General features: G+C 46.1%; 1 protein-coding gene across 1 annotated transcript; it reads left to right on the top strand.

The window, feature by feature from the left end:
• The first annotated feature begins 11 nt into the window (after positions 1-11).
• On the top strand, positions 12-19,555 carry CDS2 (CDP-diacylglycerol synthase 2). The gene is made up of 13 exons (XM_048928112.1): positions 12-180; positions 7,935-8,077; positions 8,991-9,087; positions 9,206-9,303; positions 9,980-10,119; positions 10,451-10,509; positions 11,235-11,317; positions 12,530-12,617; positions 12,818-12,886; positions 13,617-13,769; positions 14,068-14,187; positions 14,846-14,949; positions 15,567-19,555. The coding sequence occupies exons 1-13, from the start codon at positions 124-126 to the stop codon at positions 15,694-15,696; spliced, it is 1,341 nt and encodes a 446-aa protein (XP_048784069.1). The 5' UTR covers positions 12-123; the 3' UTR covers positions 15,697-19,555.
• The last annotated feature ends 538 nt before the right edge of the window (positions 19,556-20,093 follow it).

Raw genomic sequence — 20,093 nt, 5'->3', positions numbered from 1 at the left:
TAGTCCCGCCCCCAGTGGCCGTTCCGCGGCTGTGATTGGCGGGCGGCTCCCGGTCCTTTCCCTGTCCCTGGCTGCGGAGGGCGCGCAGCGGCGGCGGTGCGCGGAGCAGAGCTGCGGGTCAGGATGAGCGAGCTGCGGCAGCGGCTGTGCGGGGAGAGGGAGCCCGAGCCCGAGGAGAAGGTGGGTAACGGCGGCGGCGAGGCGAAGCCTTCTGCTGAGGCGTGGCGATGCAGCGGGCCGGGCCTCGGTTCTGGGGGCTGAGTGGGAACCCCTGGGGCGGCCGGCGGGAAGCGGAGGCCCGGGCCGGGTGCAGCTCCTCGGGGGCAGTTCCTCGGGTGCGGGGTGGTTCCACGCTCGGCGGCATTTCGTAGAGCATCCCGAGCTGCAACGGCCCGCGGGGCTTCTCCTTCAGCAGAAATAGCAGTGGTTTAATGGGATTTAACGGCGATGGTTTGCTGAGGATCGGCCGTGGAGGGGAAATCTGATGGTTTTCCTGTAGCGTCCGTTCTGCTTCGGCCACAAACGCGATGCTCGGAACTTGGCATCGCCCACAGGAGCTGCGGTGTCCCATCACGGAGGTGCCCGAGGCTGGTGGGGGGCACCCAGCGCACTGGCGGGAGCTCTCAGGTCCCTTCCAGCCCAACCATGCTGTGATTCCGTGGTTCTGCGATCTTTAAGGACCTTTCCAACTCAAACCTACATTATCCCATGGCTGTTTGATCTTTCAGGACCTCCCCAGCCCACTCCATGTTTTTTTGATCTTTAAATATCCTTCCAACCCAAACCCAAGCCCTGTGATCTTTAAGGAGAGTTCTGACCCAAACCATTTCAGTTTTAGAGCCTTTAAGCTCCCTTCCAACCCCAGCCATGCTGTGATCCTCTGCTTTGCTCATGTCTTACTCAAGTGTAAAGGAACAAGAGGAATAAGCAGTCCAAAAAAAGTTTCTCTATGCAGATTATAACCACAAAATCACAACTGGAGGAAAAAGTAGTTCTTTGCTGCTTTCTGGTTCAATGCAGGTGTTTTGGGACAGCCCAATGCTTGCCCTTAGCAGCACTGTGTTGACATGATTCCTCTGCTGATGCATGAAGTATTCAGAGAAGCAAGAAATCATCATGCAAAAGTCTCTTCTTCAATCAAAATGTTACATTTAATGTTGCTAAATATTACATTTAACACTGTTTTAAATGTCAGGCTAACACCTGTTGGGAGTTGTGTTTGAGTAAACTTGCTGGTTCCGATGTGCTTAGAGTGGGTGTTGGAATGGAGAGTACAGACAGCATCAAGAATGGATTTCCTTCACGTAGATCTGAGGCTTTGCCTTTTTTTTGGCTCTTACAGCTATCCAACATCCAGATCTCCGTAAGATCCCTATTTCATTGCTGTGTCCAGAGCAAAACTTAACCTCTAGATAAGTGCATTTGTCTCCCTCAGAAGTGACTTTGCAGCAGAAAATCTTCAGGGACTTTTATATTCCAGAACTTTGGTGGGAGTTGGAAGGTGTCCCTCAGAAGCCTGTGAGTACCAGTGCTGCTTCACTAGCATGCAAACAAACTCCCTCAGCCAAGCTGCGATCTCTTTAGCTGCTTGTGATGTGTTCCTAAGGAAGGTCAGAGGGCCGCTATTTTGAGTACAATCCTGTTATCTTCAGGCAAATACGCTTTTTAAACACATTGAGCCTCCTAAAGGGCTTCCTAATATTGCCTTGGAGTTGATAACTTGAAGTGTCCTTAGGAGGGAGCGTAATATCTGTGTCATGCTGCTCGGCTTAAATGAGTTGCAAGGGAAAAAAAAAAAAGATGTTTTCAGCTAGTGAAGAGCAGCTCCTTGGAGGTGCTGAGCATGATGTCTCCTAACAATAGCAGGCAGCTGCAGGAGGCAGAGAATTTCCCCAAACTGCTACAGCAAGTCTGGTAGGAGGTTACCTGGTAACAGCAATACTGTATTAGAAATACTGTACAGCACTGCACTTCCTATGGCAGTATGCTTCCATGGCAGGCTTGTCTTCTATGACATCAAACTGCTGCGTTTTAGAGCTTGGTAATGTCTGGCAGAGGCTGGGAATAATGGTGGATATAAAGCCAACACAGCAGAATTTCGTGTGCTTTGTGTGCCCAATGCTGGTATTGCTGTCAGGAGAGGAGATCCCTGTTTCTGCTTTGTCATTCAGTTGGCATTGCCACAAAAACTAATTCAGCCATGCATATTGTATTGTACAGAAACCTATCTGCTGAAAAGAACTCTCAGCTTCTTGATAGGAACAAGTTAAAAGGAGATGTAAATGGCCAGGCTGGTTTGAAGAGTAGACTTGGAAAGTTGTGTTTTCGACTCGTTTTCACTTTGCGCCGTTTTGATAACGGGAAGGAGGAGGGTGGTTTCACTTTCTGGTCCTGTAACCCTTGCACAGTGTCACAGTTTTGATGCTGTCCTCCCCTTTGATGCGGCACAATGCGTGTAGCTGGAAGTGCTGCTTCGGTTGAGACTGTCATGCAAGAACGTTTTAAAATCAGTTTTGTAGAGCTGTTGTGCAGCACGCAGTCTTTGTCTCAATACAAACAAGGCAACATCTGTTTGATGAGTGAACTCCATCTGATCTCTCCAGTTAAAAAAGCAGGGAAACTTGTGCTTGGTGCCCATTCTTTTTGCACAAACAGGTGCTGTTAACTGTTGCCGTTAATGTTGTTGGGAGATGATTGATACAAGTTCTGTTTCTTGTTACTAGATAAACACTTTGCAGACTGGTTCATTTGCATGGCAGACCCATGCTTTGTGTAAAACTGAAGTTCGGAGCCTTCTCTCCTGTGTTGTGCACATCCCATGAAACACATTTCTATCTTACAATTTTCAGATTGAATTGCGAAGGTGTAAAAGAAAATTGTTTCATGATGCATGAATGGAGCCCCAAACACTTCTGCTCTTCTGATGGCATTCTAAGATCACTCCTCAGCAGTGACTTGGGAACAGAAGGTTTTCCCATTCCTTTTTTTCTCTTCTTTTGATAGGACATGGCAGTGGTGGCTGCCTGAAATCCAGAGAGGATCTCGACATCATTCCCATGGAAGAGCAGAGGGCAGGGCTATTTAGAGGCAGGCTTATCTGGGCTGCAGCTCACACCCTTACGTCACTTCTGGTTGTGTTTACCCACCTCTTTGTCACAGGCAGTGGCAGTGTCTTGCTGGAAAATGCTGTCTCTTTTCAGAGGGTGGGAGCTGCAAAAGGCAATCAGTGCAGAAGCATTTTTCTGTACTGGTCCATGCAGGTGGATTTCCTGGGCAGTGTTTGGATACTGTGTTCTACCCACAGCTGCCAGGGATGCTCATTTCTTGTAAAACAGTGAGTGCAAGGAGTGTTGTTTTGATGGCACAAGGCCTTGAGGAGCAAGAGCAAAAGGTTTCCCTACTTAGGAAAAGGTTCAATGAAGAGGACTTTTGTTCTTTTTCATGGCTCAACCCAGCAGTGGACTGATGAGGTGACTTCTTGTCTGGCTACATCTGTATCGTGTTATGAAAGGCAATGGGCTCTGCTGTCCAAGCCTGGTGATTGTTGCACTTCCAGGCATTTTGCAAGCTTTCCCTTGTGGTCAAGTGTTCTAAAGATGCTGAGCGTTGGAATGCCAGTGCTGAGGGTGAAGGGCTGTGCTGGGAGGGCTGCAGGAGCTCCAGGTTTGGCTCAGGGTGGGGTGCAGGATGCAGAGAAACAGCGGTGCAGGAGCCGTGTCGCATTATGGTAGCCATGTCTTCAGAAGTCTGTTAATTTACGTTTGTTGGAATTACACTTAAGTAGACTGGGCTGAGTCCTGCCTTTGATTGCTTCAAATAAAGCCAGCAGGAGTGATGGGTAGAGGAATGGGAACAAGATGGCATCACAGGCAGCAAATTAACTGAACTGGTAAGATGTTTTTCGGGTTAGGTCTTGGAAAAACATGTCTAACTCTGAAGGAATTGAGGGTCAGAAGCCATCAGCCATTGCAGGCTCTCATTTCGGAGGACAAAAATAGACTTTTCCTGTACTAACCTTCTGATGCAAATAGAGTGCGTGTTGGTGCAGAGCTGTTTGTTCTCTCTCATTTCTCACAGCTCTTCCAAATAAAAGATCAAAATGTTTGTATGCAGATGTGGCTCCGAGGTGGGGCAGAGCTGCTTTCAGACAATGGATCCCAGGGGTGCTTGGGAGATTTATGTCTTGTTTCTGTCTCTGCAGGGATGGTGAGGGCTTAATGAATGCCGTGATAGGAGAGTGATGTCACGTAGAGCCAGGAGAACCCAGCACTGAAGCCTCCAAAACACCCCTTCAAGTGTTACAAGGGAGGAGGCAGGTTGTGTTCTTAACAGTAGGAAGTTCTGGGGGAATGCCAGAAGTAACAACCTATTTTTGTGCTCTTTTGTATACAGTAGCTTCTCCAAAGGACACAAAGCCTGCTGCATTTACCTTTCTTGATTTCCTGGAATATACAGAGCCCAGAGTGTGTGCTGAGCTGGGGACCAGGCAGAGGATTAGCCAGATGAGTCACAGGGATGTGCAACTCTACATCAATCATATTCGCTGACACTGAGCTCAGGTTCTTCTGTCAGACAGTTGTTCTGCTAAATGCAAACTATGCATACCTCTGATCACATCCCGCTGGCAAGCTGAGCTTGCTTGTGTTCAAAATAAAGTGAGTGGCTTTGGGAACATGAGATGGCAGGGAGTGTTTTCTTACTTCTTTCAGCCTCTGTGCAAACATTTACCCTTTTTTGATGTTATCTGCTACTGGTCTCAGTGTATAAGCATGCCCTAATTTCTGTGCGTGCTTTCCACTGGAGCTTGTTTTTTTGGGGGGATGGGGAAGGGAGTCCCATATCAACATAGATGAAAACTGACCTTCATCACTGAGTTTTGTTTTGTTTTTGGGACAAGATCCAGCAGGCACCAGCTTGGTGGGTGTTTTGATGGAGGAACATGAGAAACTTGGATTTAATTGCTCTGAGGACAACTGCACAGCATGACAATTCAAGCACGTTCCTGGACCTGCCCAGGACGTGAGATGCTTTGTGCCCCAGCCAGTATTCTTTTCTCTCATGGTGTACTGGCACTTTCCATCACTGTGTTTTGTTAGCATGGCGGAAAGTCTAAATAAAGCAGTGCTTTGCTTCAAGGAAGGTGCACAAAGAATAGAATTTCTTCAACTAATTTAATCTACCAGCACTGAATACTGAACTGTATCTCTGTACTGGGCAGAAAATGTTTGGCAGGGAGATAGCTCACTTGTTTCTATGGCAACTGAGATCATGTCATGGATACTTGGGGGGAAAAAAAGTGCTTCTGCTGCATGAAAACCCTTTGGAAATGTGAACACAAATTTCATATCTCTTGCTTACAGGAGTTAAGCTGTTTAAGGCAAACTATGGCAACTCACTTCTCCACTATTCTTATCTTTAGGGTGGTAAAATTTGTCCACAAACGTTTTATCCCTGCATTATTTATTCTCCTGTTTCTTAAGGAACTTTTCAGTGTCTGAGTTGATGAATTGAATGAGTGCTGGGCTTGTCTGTGCTGCTGGCCAAGCAGATCTGCACCAAAGAGGTCTCGTAAAGGTTCAAGGAGAGAGCACAGGCCAGTGGTTATGGAAGGAGATGTCAGGATGTCTGGGTTAACTCACTCCAAGTAGGCTTTTGTTTCAGTTGCAGAAATAGGAGAGAACAGCACAGAAGAGGCATCAGGAACATGACAGGAAACCATCTATTAGACACAGCTTCCCTGAAGCGCTGGTTGTGCCAGCATTACTGCACTCTTTGTTTGCAGTCTATGGCTTGAAGCAGCCCAGACCCACTCCTTGCAGTCACAACCTCTTCATGGAAGCATCAACTCTGTAATGAGCTTAAATTTTCACTCTGCCCATCCTAACAGCTGCTAGCTTGGCTCTTTGCAGTGTCCCATTCTTCTGTCCCTTGAGCTATGCAGTTGCTTTTATCCTTCCTATTCTTGGCCAGGAGTGAAAGAGAAAAAGGCATCCATGCTCTTTCCCTTTCTTTTGGTCCCTGAGCACTGTGAAACTTTTGATCCCCTGCACCACAGACAAGGAACAATTTGCCTGCAATGCTAGTGCTTTGGGAATAAGATGCAGGAATGTTGGCTTGGGTCTGCATTCTCATTTCAGCATTTAGTTCTTTTATCGCATTGCCAGTGACTTGTGCAATTTGGTAAATACTTGGACTGCATTAGGATTCTACTTAAGATTTTTGATTTTAGCTTGCACAGATAATGGCTGTTCCTCTAAGTACCTAAGCACTTCCATACTCATTTAAATGGAATCGGTCACATTCATCTTTCTTTCCTAGATCCCTATTCCTAAAGGTAATTTAGAAGTCCAGAAGGAGAAACTGAACTAAAGCCAAGCTGTATTTCCTCATCCCCTCACGAGGGCAGGGAGAAGTGTTTGTTTTAGCTCTCCTCCTTGTCCTCAGCCCATTGGAATGGGAAGCTGCAAGCACAGAGCCCGGCAAGGAGGAGGCACAGCGGGATGTGATGGGTGCAGTGCTGGCTCTTTGCATGCCCGCGGAAGCACCATTGTATTTTTAGCTGCCTCCATCTGACAGCCTGTAGCTGTCCTGTCTGTTCTAAGAACCTGGCCTGCAGCCACTGCTACCTTACAGCTGGGGAGCAATTATCCTTTCCTGCCTTAACTAAGAGAAATGCCACTCAAGTCTCATTGCTCCGGTGAACTACAAATACTCTCTTGATTTGGATACAGCAAACCACTCCCAGCATTTATTTTGGTGGGGTCTCTGCTTTCTGATTATGGGAGAGCCCAGAGGGCTGCAGCATTCCAAAAGGATGAGGTTGTGTTGCTTGCAGAACCCCCATCACTTGGCTTCCTCCTGTTCTTTTCCTCCTCTTTTTCCAGGAGTTTAAAGTAGCTCTGAAGCCAAATGCCCTGGACTCCACCTGCTCATTGTTCCCAGGGATTGGCATTTTCCTTCCTTGCTTCAAGGAGCAGGATGCTGAAGTGAGGGGCAAAATGTGCCTTTTTGGGTCTGTCCTCTATTCCTGATCTGGGCTAGAGGATAAACTGCTCGGGAGGGGGAGGTTGCTTGTAATCTTTTTTCTACCACTGGTCTTCAGTAACCTCTTGCCTCACCTTTATTTGTTTGCCCTCATATGCAGGACTTTGTGCTGGGCTCTGGAGCAATAATGGAGGATGCAGGGACAGCAGGTGCTGCCTCTTTCCTCTACACGTTTCTCCTGTGGCCAGAGAGGATGGCTGGGCCTGAGTGATAAGCCATGTTCTTCCTCTTCAACTTTCTGAGGATGGGCTTGGTGTTATTTTTAGTGTCCATGTATTAAGTTAGCACTTGAAAAGTCTGTCTGGAAGCCTTGAGCCTGTCTACTTGGAGGCCTTTCTTTCTGTCTAATTTGGGCAATGCTGCATTCTTGGAGATGTGCCTGGGGATTGAGAGACCTTGTAAAAATTCCTGCTAACAAGCTCATGTCCCTTGTGCACTTGCTGTATTTGAGATGCTTCTTAATCAACTGCAAAGCGTTTTTAACTGTTCAGAGGAAATGGATCCTTTCCTGTAGTCACTGCTGAGGATGCCAAAGAGTAAAGTGCATTGTGGAATCACCTAAAATGTGTAATGTTCATGCTTTAGGTGACTGTTTTCCTGTCCTCTTCCTCCCCTGTTTGCAGAAGCAGAATGGCACTAGGCATTGCATCCTGGGGACTGCTGAGTTTCTTCACTCACACAATCATGGGTTTGGAAGGGATCTTGCAGCTCCCCACCTTTCTTGTGGGATGGTTGCCCCCACCAGTTCAGGCTGCCCCAGGTTCGATCCAGCCTGGCCTTGGGCATTTCCAGGGATGGGGCACCCATAGCTCCTTCTATACTCCTTCTGTGGGCCAAATTCATCCTTGTCACTGTACCTAGTAAAGCTTTTCTCTCTCTTTAAATTGCAGGAATCAGAATCTGAGAACAAGCTGGATGGAGAGACCGCATCAGACAGTGAAAGCAAGTCTGAATTTGGAGGGTCGCCCCCTGTGCCAACATCAGATGACACTCCAGAGGTCCTGAACAGGGCTCTCTCCAACCTGTCCTCAAGGTAGCCCCCACTCAGCATTGTTCTGCTCTGCTGCCAGTGCCCCTGCATTTACCATGTGGCTTTCCAAGCCCTGGAAGTGTGGTGATGGCTGCAGGAAGCTGAATGAGCAGCTCCTGGTAGTGCTGCTTTCTCCCTCTCTCACATGCAAACAGGAAGGTGTCTCTGAGGCCACAGGCAGCAGAAAGTGATGGTAACATTAGCAAGGCTAGCAGAGTGCAGTGCTCAGGGCTGCTCTGTGTGGAATCAGGGCAGAGGAGCGCTGCAGGAGGACAGCATCACTGCCTGCTTGGTCTTGACAGGTGAAGGTGAGGAGGCCTTGGTGAGGCTGAAGACATTGTGTTCAGCTTTGACATCACTCTCAGCACTCAGCTGTGATGGCTTTTAACCACTAGTGTGACCTACTTGTGCGTGGGGAAAAATGTGCTGATAAGGACAAGATTTGAGAAGAAGCTGGGAATGTATTCTGCAGGCTGCTTTGGGGCACAGGAAAAAGCATCTCTCTCAGGTGTTCTCTGAGAATGGGAGATGCTCAAGGCAAGATTTGTTGGACAGTAACAAGGGTACAACATGCCAAAGCCTGTGCTTCTTCTGGAAAAAGATCTGCAGGGTTTGGTAATGACTCCTAGCTTGTCTAGGGTGTGGGAAACCTGCAGCAGAACAGGAACAGATGCCCTGCCTCCTTCAGTGTCTTTTGACTAATATTTTCTACATTTAGTGGTTTTCAGTCTTCCCTGCTAAGAACTAAGCTGTAACCTTGCAGCTGTTGCAGCCAGGCTTTGATCAGTAGAACAAGGTCTGAGGTTTCCAGGGCTCAGTGTCCTGCTTTCATGATATGCAGAGAACAGAAGTACCATCCTGCTTCCTTACTTTGTTTTGGCTTTCTCTAACTTCTTTTGTTTTCTCTGTGACCTAGATGGAAGAATTGGTGGGTAAGAGGCATCCTTACCCTGGCAATGATCACCTTCTTCTTCATCATCATCTACTTGGGACCCATGGTCTTAATGACAATAGTAAGTGTTCACAGCAACAGAGGAGAAAGTTGCTGACTCCTATTGTGGAACATATTTTCAATTTTTGAGGAAGGAGGTGTTTCAACCTCTTACATCTTGCTGCTGTCTCTTTGTGCAGGTGATGTGTGTCCAGATCAAATGTTTCCACGAGATTATCACTATTGGCTATAATGTGTATCACTCATATGACCTGCCTTGGTTCAGGACACTCAGCTGGTAAGTAGGGAGACTACTCCTCTCCCAGTGTTTGTGTGCAGCTTTACCCCATTGCAGACAGGTAGCTCCAAACTGGAGACCAGGGGATTGCCGTGTTGGCCAGTGTAATATGTTAGCAGCACTTGTAAGGGAAAAGCCTTCTCTAAATTGTGATCTATTTTGATAGAACTTGTACTGATAAAATTTATCCCATTGTTTGTGAAGCATGAACATTTGACAGTCACGCCTAAGTGACAGACATGGTTGCTGGGATGGGTGTTTGTAGGTGATTGTGAAGCAGGGCTGAACGTTGAGCAGCTCTGGCTGCCAGAGAGAAGCTGGGGAGAGAGCAGGAGCAGTGCTTTTAGGGTGCATGGGTGGTGCTTTTGGCATGCAGGAGTTCACAGAGGCCTGTTGAGGAGTGCCACCTAAAGGCAGGTGGTCATTGTGCATCAGAAGGCCAATACAATCAAACCATAAAATCCATTGCAGAGCGGAGCTGAGTGATGCTGCCACTAGTTTATTTCTCACCATTTAGAAATGTCACCTTCATTTAAAGTTCTGCCCATCGCTTGCAGGATGATGGCTCTTTGCAATGTATAAGAGCAATGTAAAGACTTTGGAAATGCAGAGCCACCTTCTGTGTTCTCTGGGAGCTTTTTAGGGTCCTACTAACAAGCATCTGCCTTCTCCACAGGTACTTCTTACTCTGTGTTAACTACTTTTTCTATGGTGAGACTGTGACAGATTATTTCTTCACCCTGGTTCAGAGGGAGGAGCCCCTGCGAATCCTCAGCAAATACCACCGCTTCATTTCTTTCGCCCTCTACTTAACAGGTAGAGACCACATTTTCTGTTTTTAAACCTGACTGGGCTGGAAGTGTGAAATGTGCTTGAACTACTCTTGCCCTGAGCATTGTATACAATTCAATATCTATAGCAAATTATTTCTGTTCTTAGTGATGTTGTAACTTGACCACAGGGTGACAAGTACCTTAAATGAGGCTCTGTAGAATAAAACTCCCTAAATTCTATGAGACAGTTAGGCTTGATGTTTAACTATACAAGTATAATTTGTAGGCAACTGTGCCATCTCTCTGGGGGGGGGGGAAATATTTATTGTTGAAGAAATGTTTCCTCCATTCACTCTTTTTCTGTCTCTCACCAGGTTTCTGCATGTTTGTCTTGAGCCTGGTGAAGAAGCACTATCGCCTCCAGTTTTACATGGTATGGTTAAACAGGGGCTGGCTGCCCCCACTTGGAGGCAGAATGAAAAGTAATATAGGCTGCTTGAAAATGTTATGTAGATAAATACTTGCTTCTGTGCTGGCTGTGTGCTGTAATGCTGCCCCAAAGGAAAGTTGCTGTGAGCAGAATGTAGATTTGGGGAGATAATCTGACAAGATTTCCCTCCAGTCGTGAATTCTCTCTACACTGGAGGATACTCTTAAGAAACTTTCTGTGAGCTGAGGTGACAGCATTTGACTCTTGTGTTGAGGGTAGATTGCCACTGGGGTTGACTGGCTATGTTTCCCTTTTCCCAGATGTCAAAGAAATTGCTCCTTTTGGCCATCAGTGTGGTTAATTTTGCTTTCCAGTTTAATCAGCACACAGAGAAAGAGCTTGGATATCCATCAACCTTTTGCTTCTCAGCTAGTCAGAAGGCTGAGTGAGATGTATGGGAGAGGAAAGGGCTAAAGAGCACTTGGTCTGGCAGAACTCTACCCAGCGAAGTTCAGCTCTGGGCTTGAGATGAAGATGCCATAAATCTCTAGGGGTGGCTGTTCCCTGTTCCTCATGCCTCTTAGTGTTTCTTATGGTGAAGGTGCATGCTAGCACATGTGCATGAGCTGTTCTCAGTCTGAGAGGTAGCTAACAGCATCTGATTTCTGCCAGCGGTGTGTGAGCAGTGTCTCAAGGCAGGCTGGACTGCATGCTGTCTTCTCTTCCAGTTTGGATGGACCCATGTGACCTTGCTAATTGTTGTTACCCAGTCGCACCTCATCATTCACAACCTGTTTGAAGGAATGATATGGTGAGTTGCTGTGTGTTCTGAGTTGCTTTGACTTCTGCAGCCTCATATAGATTATCAGAGAATCATGGAATGATTTGGGTTGGAAGGGACCCTTAAAGATCATCTTGTTCCAACCCCTCTGCTGTGAATGGGGACATCTTTCCTTAGATTAGGTTGCTTAAAATGCTGTCCAAACATTTGAACACTTCCAATGACAAGGCACCCATAAGTTCTCTGAGCAACCTGTTCTGATGTCTCACCATCCTCATGTAAAATATTTCCTCCATACATCTACTCTTACTCAGTTAAAAATTTTGTCCTGTCACTATAAGCCCTGGTAAAAAGTTTTTCTCCATCTTTCTTGTAAGCCCCTTTATATACTGTGAGGCCATAATAAGGTCTTTCTGGAACCTCTTACCACATTTTGAGTTAAAAACTTTTATTATTATTATGTTTCTTAACAAATGACCAAGGACAAAGTGCTTCCTGTTCAGAATAGAAAAACAAAATATTGAGCAATTCCTCGGGTACTTAGGACTTGCTTTGTGCAGAGAGCTGTATGAAAGCATCTGCAAATTGTGGTGCATGGACATCTCAGGCAGTGCTTGGCCCATTTCAGTGCCTTCTCTGCCCACTCATATTTAGCAAATGGACAGGAGAGTGCTGCTAAGCACTTGGTTGTGGGCAGCACTACCAGAATAGTGCTAAAAGCATCAGTGTGAAAGAAAGGAGATTGCAACCTGCTGCCTTTCCCAGCTTACTCCAGCTGCTGTGCAGATAGGAAGCCCTGTTCAGGATGGGGCTCTCTGTCTCCATCTTCCCCCGACCAGAAGTGCCAGGAACTAATTTTGGCTGCTCTGAAGATTGCATGTTCCTATGTGCTCCTCAGCCAGCCCAGAGTGCTTTGTGTAAGCCTGCTTACAGCTGAAGTGCAGCCTTTCTGGGGGAAAAGAAGGCAGCTACCTAACAGCATGCAACATGTGACAAAAGAAAATGTGCTTAAAGCAATCTGTTCTGGGTACACAACGCACTCTTCAGTCCAGAGCACTGGAGTAACCTCTGAGATTGTCCTGAGAGCTTCAAGTCATTGCTCCTAACTTGTGAGATTGTATTGGATAGGGAGGAATTCATGTAATAGTCCTGCAAAACAATTTAAGAGGCAGCTGCCTGCTTAGTTAAGCCTTGGATGTGTCTGGTTGACACTTCAAATGGATTTGTTCTTCCCCCATGTAGGTTCATCGTCCCGATTTCCTGTGTGATCTGCAATGACATCATGGCATACATGTTTGGGTTCTTCTTTGGCCGCACCCCGCTAATCAAGGTTTGTAATTCTTTGGTGAACAAAAGATGCATTTTAGCTTCTTCAGATATTAATCCTGTGTTCCCTGATCTCCAGTTTTGTGGCTTTTTAGAAGTCTGAAGCAAGCCTCCAAATGAAACTTGGTGTGTGCCCCAGTCTGTGTTGCAGTGAGCATAGGTGCACAGGTTGTAATGATCCCCTTCTTTCTCTCCCTCTGGCAGCTGTCCCCGAAGAAGACCTGGGAGGGTTTTATTGGAGGGTTTTTTGCCACCGTTTTGTTTGGGTTACTGGTAAGTAGCAATCATGCTGCTTGTTTCTTTGGCTTCCGTATGTAAGGTGACAGAGTTTTGGCTAAAAAGTGCACACAAACTTTAAACTCTACTGGCTCTTCTCAGAAAATTTGCCTTTTTCCTACTGACCTGGATTTGAACTGGTCTGTGGTTCTGTATTGCACTGTGTGCAGATCCTGCTGGTGGAGCAGGACGCTGCAGGAAGTTTTCAGTCCCCATCAGACCTTGTGACACATCCATTTCTTTAGTTATCCTAGAAACATTCTCTCTTGTATCTTGAAGGGGAGAGACTACAGCATTTCCACAGATACTGTACACATTTGGGTACAGCCAAAGCATCGGGGGCTGCTGCTGGATAAATGCCTATTTCAAAGGCTGTGTGGGGAAGTCGCTGCTCTTGGAATATTTGTACCTGGTTTTGTGTCGATCTGTGCGTGTGGTTGCATCCCTCTGCTCAGCCAAATAGTGCTACCTGTCTCAGTTTGTTTGAGAAGGGCTCTGATTACTGGTTGTTGAACAGAGGCAGTTACTACACAGAAGTGCTTACCAACTCTGCCTTCAGCCAATTACTGTTCTCGGGAAAGTAATCTTAGCGAAGCTGGCAGCGCAGCTCTCTCCTCACCATGTCTCCTTGAGTGGCCTTTTCCCTTAAGAGCCCCTCTGCCTCATTGCTGAGGAAGATGTTAATCATAATTTCTCATACTGCATCTTTATTTCTCTCCTTTTCAAGCTGTCCTATGTGATGTCTGGGTATCGGTGCTTCACTTGTCCAGTGGAGTTCAACAATGACACCAACAGCTTCACAGTGGACTGTGAGCCATCAGAGCTGTTCCAGCTACAGGAGTACAATATCCCCTTGGTGCTGCAGTCTGTGGTGGGATGGGTAGGACTCTCTCTATTTATTGAGGCCTTAGGAACGTGAGGAACATGAGAAAAAGAAATTAGGGCTTTATTTTGGTGCAATTCAAGGGATGATGGTACATCCAGAAAATGGGGGGAATTCAGTGGTGCTCCATTTGGATTGAAAACCCAATGCAACTATTCCAAGTCGGGTGGGACGTGAGTGCATTTGAAAAGCAGCTGGCCTAGAGCATGGTGAAGAGAGAAAGATGGGAACAAGTGAGCAGTGCTATTCTAGGTGGAAATCCTTCTCTGACATGTTGGCTTTTTTTCCCTTGCAGAAGACAGTCCGGATGTACCCCTTCCAAATCCACAGCATTGCACTGTCTACTTTTGCCTCCCTTATTGGGCCATTTGGAGGCTTCTTTGCTAGCGGATTTAAGAGAGCCTTCAAAATTAAGGTGAGGATATGCACTGTCATTTGCAGTAGATAATGTAAAGACTGAACAGTTACTGCCACTCTGAACAGTCTCTCCATGAAGGCAAGTAGGGAGCTTTGGGAAGGGAGAGAATGTTTATTCAGTAACAAATAGAGCAGTGGGGCATGATTCAGTTTTATGGTTTTTTTTTTGTTTGTTTGTTTGTTTGTTTTAATTTTATTAAATAGATGTGGGGAGAGACCTTAAAATTTCAACTGCAATATTCTAGACACTGCTTTGGTGCAGAACTGGAGGTAGATGAATAAAGCATCCTGACTCAGTCAGGATATTTTGCAGTCTGAGGCTTGCCTTGATGTCTTACAGGCTGGTTTTAGATACAATCAGTCTCTGTGCAGCTAAGATAAAGGCAGGACACATTTGCAAATGATAAAGATTGGCCTTCCTTGACCTCTGAGTGACGGATCTGAGTTAAGCCTTGATGTTGTCAGGCACTGATGGCTTTCATAAAGGAGAAACTTTTAGAACCAGGGGAGAGATCAAGCAAAATTTCTTCTTAGTCTGACTTTTGCCTTCTGGGAAGAATTAGAAGAGGGGTATGAGAGTGGCACATAAATATACTTAAATAAACACAGGTAATGGGCATCTGAAACTTTAATGTAATCCTTTCTGCTTTGCGCAGGACTTTGCCAACACAATTCCAGGGCATGGAGGTATCATGGATCGCTTTGACTGTCAGTATCTGATGGCTACCTTTGTGAACGTGTACATCGCAAGCTTTATCAGGTATTTATTGCTTTCCAGTTTGGGGACCTACTCAAACTCAAGTGACATGCAGTACAGGTTTGCAATATGAGACAGTTGATATTCCTGTGAGATAAATATCTAAAAATACAAGACAAAGAAAGAGAAGGAAGAGGAGCTTGAAAAGGGAAGTGTCTTCCAAAACAATCACATCGAGCTGAAAACACAATCAGTTCCTAAGCTCTGTTACTCCAGTCCTCTTGCATGTCCCTTCTGCATTCCTGTGAATCTCGAACAGGGTTTCCCCTGAGCTGATCAAGCAGCAAAATTTTAGTTCTGCTGCAGTATACAGATGTTCCAGAATAGAAGAAAGCCCAGGGATGCACAGAAACTGTACTGAAGGAGATGAGGAACTGAGTTTACATGAGTGTTTTTATTCTAGAGGAGGAGCATCTATTAGTAGCACAAAATCCAGCGCCCTATTGAAACAGATTAGGTTTGGTTGTTGTTGGTTTTGTTTACAGCTCAGCATGCTGTCTCTTTTGAATCCATTTCCCCATCTCCAAATTGGATTTCCTGGGCAAAAATATTGTGAATGAATAGGCATTTGGGTTCCCAGAGCACTGAGACTCACTGGTAACAATGCTTTTGTGTTTCAGAGGTCCTAACCCGAGCAAACTGATCCAGCAGTTCTTAACCTTGAGGCCAGACCAGCAGCTGCACATCTTCAACACGCTAAAAGCACACCTGGTTGACAAGGGAGTGTTAGTTGGCTCAGAGGACGCATAGACAGCCATGTGATTTGGAACAGGACTGAAAACAGACAAGCCTCCCCATGGAAATTCCTGGCTTGCCTGATTTAAGACAATAACAAGGCCTCATTTCACTGTAACTTTTCTTCCTTTCTTGGTAAATATTTGCATTTGTGTTGTTGTTTTTTTTAAATACATAATAATATATTTATATAGCTTTGGTTCAAATGAGCAAATCTGAATTTGTAGCTGGAAAGGAATGAAGACTTGGAAGAGTTGGTGAAGTAAGAGGGTACAGCTGTCCTTGTGGTCAGTTCTTAATATCGATGCAGACGTGGGCAGAGCTTTTCCTGAGAGTGTTTTTATGCAGGAATACAGTGTAGTGTCCATACAGCCAGCTCTGCCAGCGGGGAAAGATGAAGCCATACAGCTCCCCTGGGTGCTGTGCCAGGCAGTGTTTGTGATGGCAGCTCTGGAGACCTTAACTTTCTCCGGTGGTGACTGTGAATGTTGGTTTTCCTAGAAGGTCACATACACACGTCTGTGTGCAGCCCCTTGGAGATTCTGCACAGCAAGCACAAGGCTCAATTGGTTGGAAGAGGACCTTGTACTAATCCAGCAATAGTTCCTCTGCCCAGTCGGGCACGTGTCTCCCTTGTCACTTGCTGTTTCTGCCAGTGCTTCCCACATTCTCCTCTTCTAGCTGATATTTTGGCTAATAAGATCTTTTTTAACCTATTAAATTGGAAATTAACTGGGTGTAAGGAATTAAGAAGCTGGTAGTTGCTCATGGGAATGTGGGAGGTTCAGATTGCTTCAAAACTGCATTGAGTAAAAAGGTTTTAAAGAACATCTAAGCTTTCATTGAGTAAATCTTGCCAAGTAAAAACAACCTTGTAAATAACTTGGTTTGTTTTTCCTCACAACTTTAAGAAACATCAAACCACACTTTTTTTTTCTTTTTTTTTTCTTTCCATTTCTTGATGGTTGGAAACGCTACACTGGGACATTTTACCCAACTTGGTTTTGTTTCTGAAACGTGCAGGTTGGGCTCCAGCATCACACAGGTGCTGCCAGCTGGATATTTCATTTTTCTTTCAGGGATCACAGCTGTTTGTTACTTGAGTTCTAGATGTTGTGCTGCTGAGCTTTACCATGGTCTGTGTTGCATTTCAGCCTGGGCTCATTTACCTGCAGGCTTCTGTCCTGCTTCGCTTAATGCATCTTGTCTTCAACAGGTTGCACTTAACAGTTGGAGGTTTTATCAAACTATTTTCCTTTATTTTGTCATACGCTTTAATTATTTTAAAGAGCCTAAAAATTGTAAAACTCATTTTCTCTTTTTGTGACCAGATAGTGAAAATATCCCCGACTTATTCTAGGTCTTATACAATGTTCTCATGGAGAAGGTGACTGATTTTACTTATTCTCATAATTTGTGCACAAGAGAGAGAAACTTTTCCTTATTTTAACCCAGAGAGCAAGTGTCAGGTAAAGATAATACAGAAGTATGTTGTTTTTTTCAAATAATTGCTGTCATAAACCTTACACAGAGACACTCCCCCCATGTGGATGACTTGTACATGCTGCAAACCAGCAAGGCATCAGCAGGAAGTAAAACACCTGCAGCTTTCATGCTCGTGTCATATTCTGATTCTGTTCTTGCTTTCGATCGCCCTGAAAGAGTGGGCAGGAGAGCACAGATGTGCTCGTGTAAATACATGAGTAGGACCCAGTCTCTCTCTTACTTCTGTACAACTCTGCGTTGTAAATTCTGCTTCATCTCCCTAAACAGGAGCTGTGGGGCAGAAGCTTGTGCCCATTGCACTGCAAATACAGGTGTTGATCAAGAGCATGCGCTGTGGAGAAGGAAGGACTGTTTCCGCAGCAGTGCTGGCAAAGCTGCCATCTTCTGGCAGGGTCAGGGCTGATGTTTGGGGTCAGTTCAGGATTGTGTTTCATTAACGCCAACAGCAAAGATGCTGCCCTAGGTCAGCTGTGGAGCCTGATCTGATCCAGCCTCAATCAGGCAGGGATTTATTTTGTGTTGACTTGGAGGATGTTGTTCCAACATCTAAAGCCCTGCATTAGAAAATCAGAGGAGAGAATCAAAGTGCTTCCATCTTGCTTTGCACAGAGAATAAATTTGGGCTGCATTTTGCTACTGAAATTAGGGAGACCAGGTGAGGGCATTTGAACTGGGACTAGGTGTGGAAGCCATAGGGTGTTGCATAGTCTCCAAAAGCAGCTTTCCCTCTGGTCACACAAGCTGGTGCTCTCCTGGATTCTCACTGCCTGATGGCAACACCTGCCAAAATCCCTTATACTGTGTTGTTGGGGCTGAAGTCTGTCCTCAGAAGATACAGTGTTGATAGATATCACAAAAGTGTACTGCTCTTTATAGCCATGCATTTTTCACACTGGTCTCTAGTCTCCTGCTCATCTTGCTTTAAGCCTTTCGTCCATCTTTAGTCGTAATTAGTGGGGCAAAAAGCCCAAATCTTCGTGCATGCTTTTGGTTTGAAGTACCATTTGGGCCTTTTTGGCGGTGCAGTACTGCGCGTGGACACTGGAGGGCAAAGCAGCTGCGCTCATGGCTGCGTGTTGCTCGGAGAGGAGCAGCGCTGCTGTGTGAGTGGCTTTCTGCTGAGCTCAGCTTTCTCCTTCCTTCCTCCCCAGCAGTGCAGAGGATGAGCGTAAAGCTACGCGGAAATGGCGCGCTCAAGTTCAGTTATAACTGAATGGGGCTGCTGCTTCGTTTGGGAAATGGAGGAGGAAATGAGAGAGGTGGAGGGTGGTTAGGTGATCTGCAGGCTGGTCTGGCTGAATAACAGTGGTGAGCATAGCAGCTGTGGCTGGTAAAACCACTTGGTTTCTGCACCACTGGTGGGAGTGCAGGAGGTGGCTCTGGTGTAGGGGATAATGCTGTCCAGCTCCTAGGGACAGCACTGCTGTTTTGGGGCAGGATTCTGTGGGGTTGCCCCACCACTCCTGCCTGGGAATGGCTGTAGTTTGCTGACCATGTTTCAAGCTATTGCACAGTAGTTTTGCTCTCGGTGAGCTCCATAGGTGGAGCTGTTCCTCCTCTTGGGCAGCAGAGCAGCAAGGGTGAACTCCAGGCATCCACGGTGGTTATCTAGTGAAGAGCATCGGATGGTGGTGCGCTCTGCAGTACTGATGGGCTGTGTGGTCGAGCACTGGGTGAGTTCGGGTGGGAATCTGCTTCTCTGAGCCTGGCTGTAGGCTGAATGAGCTTCCAGCTCAGCTGCATTCTCAGTGTGAGCGGCAGTGAAACACTGACACCTAGTTGTGGTGTTACATCCTGTGCCCAGCTCTGTGCTATTTAGGTCTTGGTGGTGATGGGCTCAGGGGCTTGCTGATGCTGACCTGGAGGGGTCTTAATGTGGCTCACAAAGGCTGCAAATCCCACAGCATCAGCCAGCTCTTGGTGCCAGGTTGGGGACTGCCAGTGTCAGAGGTGTTCAGGTGCGTTCGATGGCAATGCGTGACCCCATCCCTCCTCCTCTTCCTCCTCTGACCAATTGGTCCTGTAGGAGGAAGGCAGAGCCCTGTGGAACCATCCCTGCACCTCATCCAGACCTCTCTGCCTCACAGAAAGCATCGTGTGAAGGCTCCCGTGGTTCTGCCCTTTGCACCCATCCCCAGCTGCGTTCTGGCTCCTGTAGTGGTTGTGTGCTCCTATTCTCCAGACCTGACCTGGGCATTCCTCCATCTGCTTCTTTCTCTGTGCATCGTTCTTTCAGTTCATGTTTTAGCTACACATGTAGAGTTGCCTTTCTTTGACAGGATGTCCGAATGTGATATATTGTATATTTTAAAGTATTTACCCTATTTATATACTGTATGTTACTGTTAAATAAATATAAGTTCCACTATCTGTAGTGGAGTTTTATTCAGCGCTGCTAAGAGAGATCCTGCTTTGCTCACAACAGACTGATCTGCCTCTCCAATAACTTTCCTATTCCCCATTTCTTGCTTTCCTTCCCAGAGTGCTGTGGGGTGGGAGCTGCCATCAAATCACAGCCCCATCCCATAAAGGCTGAAGGAAGCACTGCCATGTGCTGCACATCCACTCGTTTTGCCCTAAGGCTTTGACTGGGAATGCTGGAATTTCATTTTGCATCAATTATTGCTTCATTTCAGCCATTTCTATTGACTTGTTTGGGTCAGGAGGGCAGAATCCTTCTGTGTACCCCTGCAAAACAGCCTATTTTTAGCTCTGCTGTTATTTTGTCTGTTGTTTGACTTATCAACTAACCTAAACCATGCAATCAACAGCTTGCTTCCTGTCATGCTGTCTGCATATTCTGAGTCAAATTCGTACTCCAGCAACACCAAAATATGTTCTTCTCTCTAGCAAACCTGCAAAATTGACTCTAAAGCTCCAGATCTTCTGCTGTGATACATCTTCCA

The sequence above is a fragment of the Lagopus muta genome, chromosome 27, assembly GCF_023343835.1.
Source record: "Lagopus muta isolate bLagMut1 chromosome 27, bLagMut1 primary, whole genome shotgun sequence".
NCBI classification, from domain to species: Eukaryota; Metazoa; Chordata; class Aves; order Galliformes; family Phasianidae; genus Lagopus; species Lagopus muta.
This window is presented reverse-complemented; position numbering and strand designations above follow the sequence as displayed.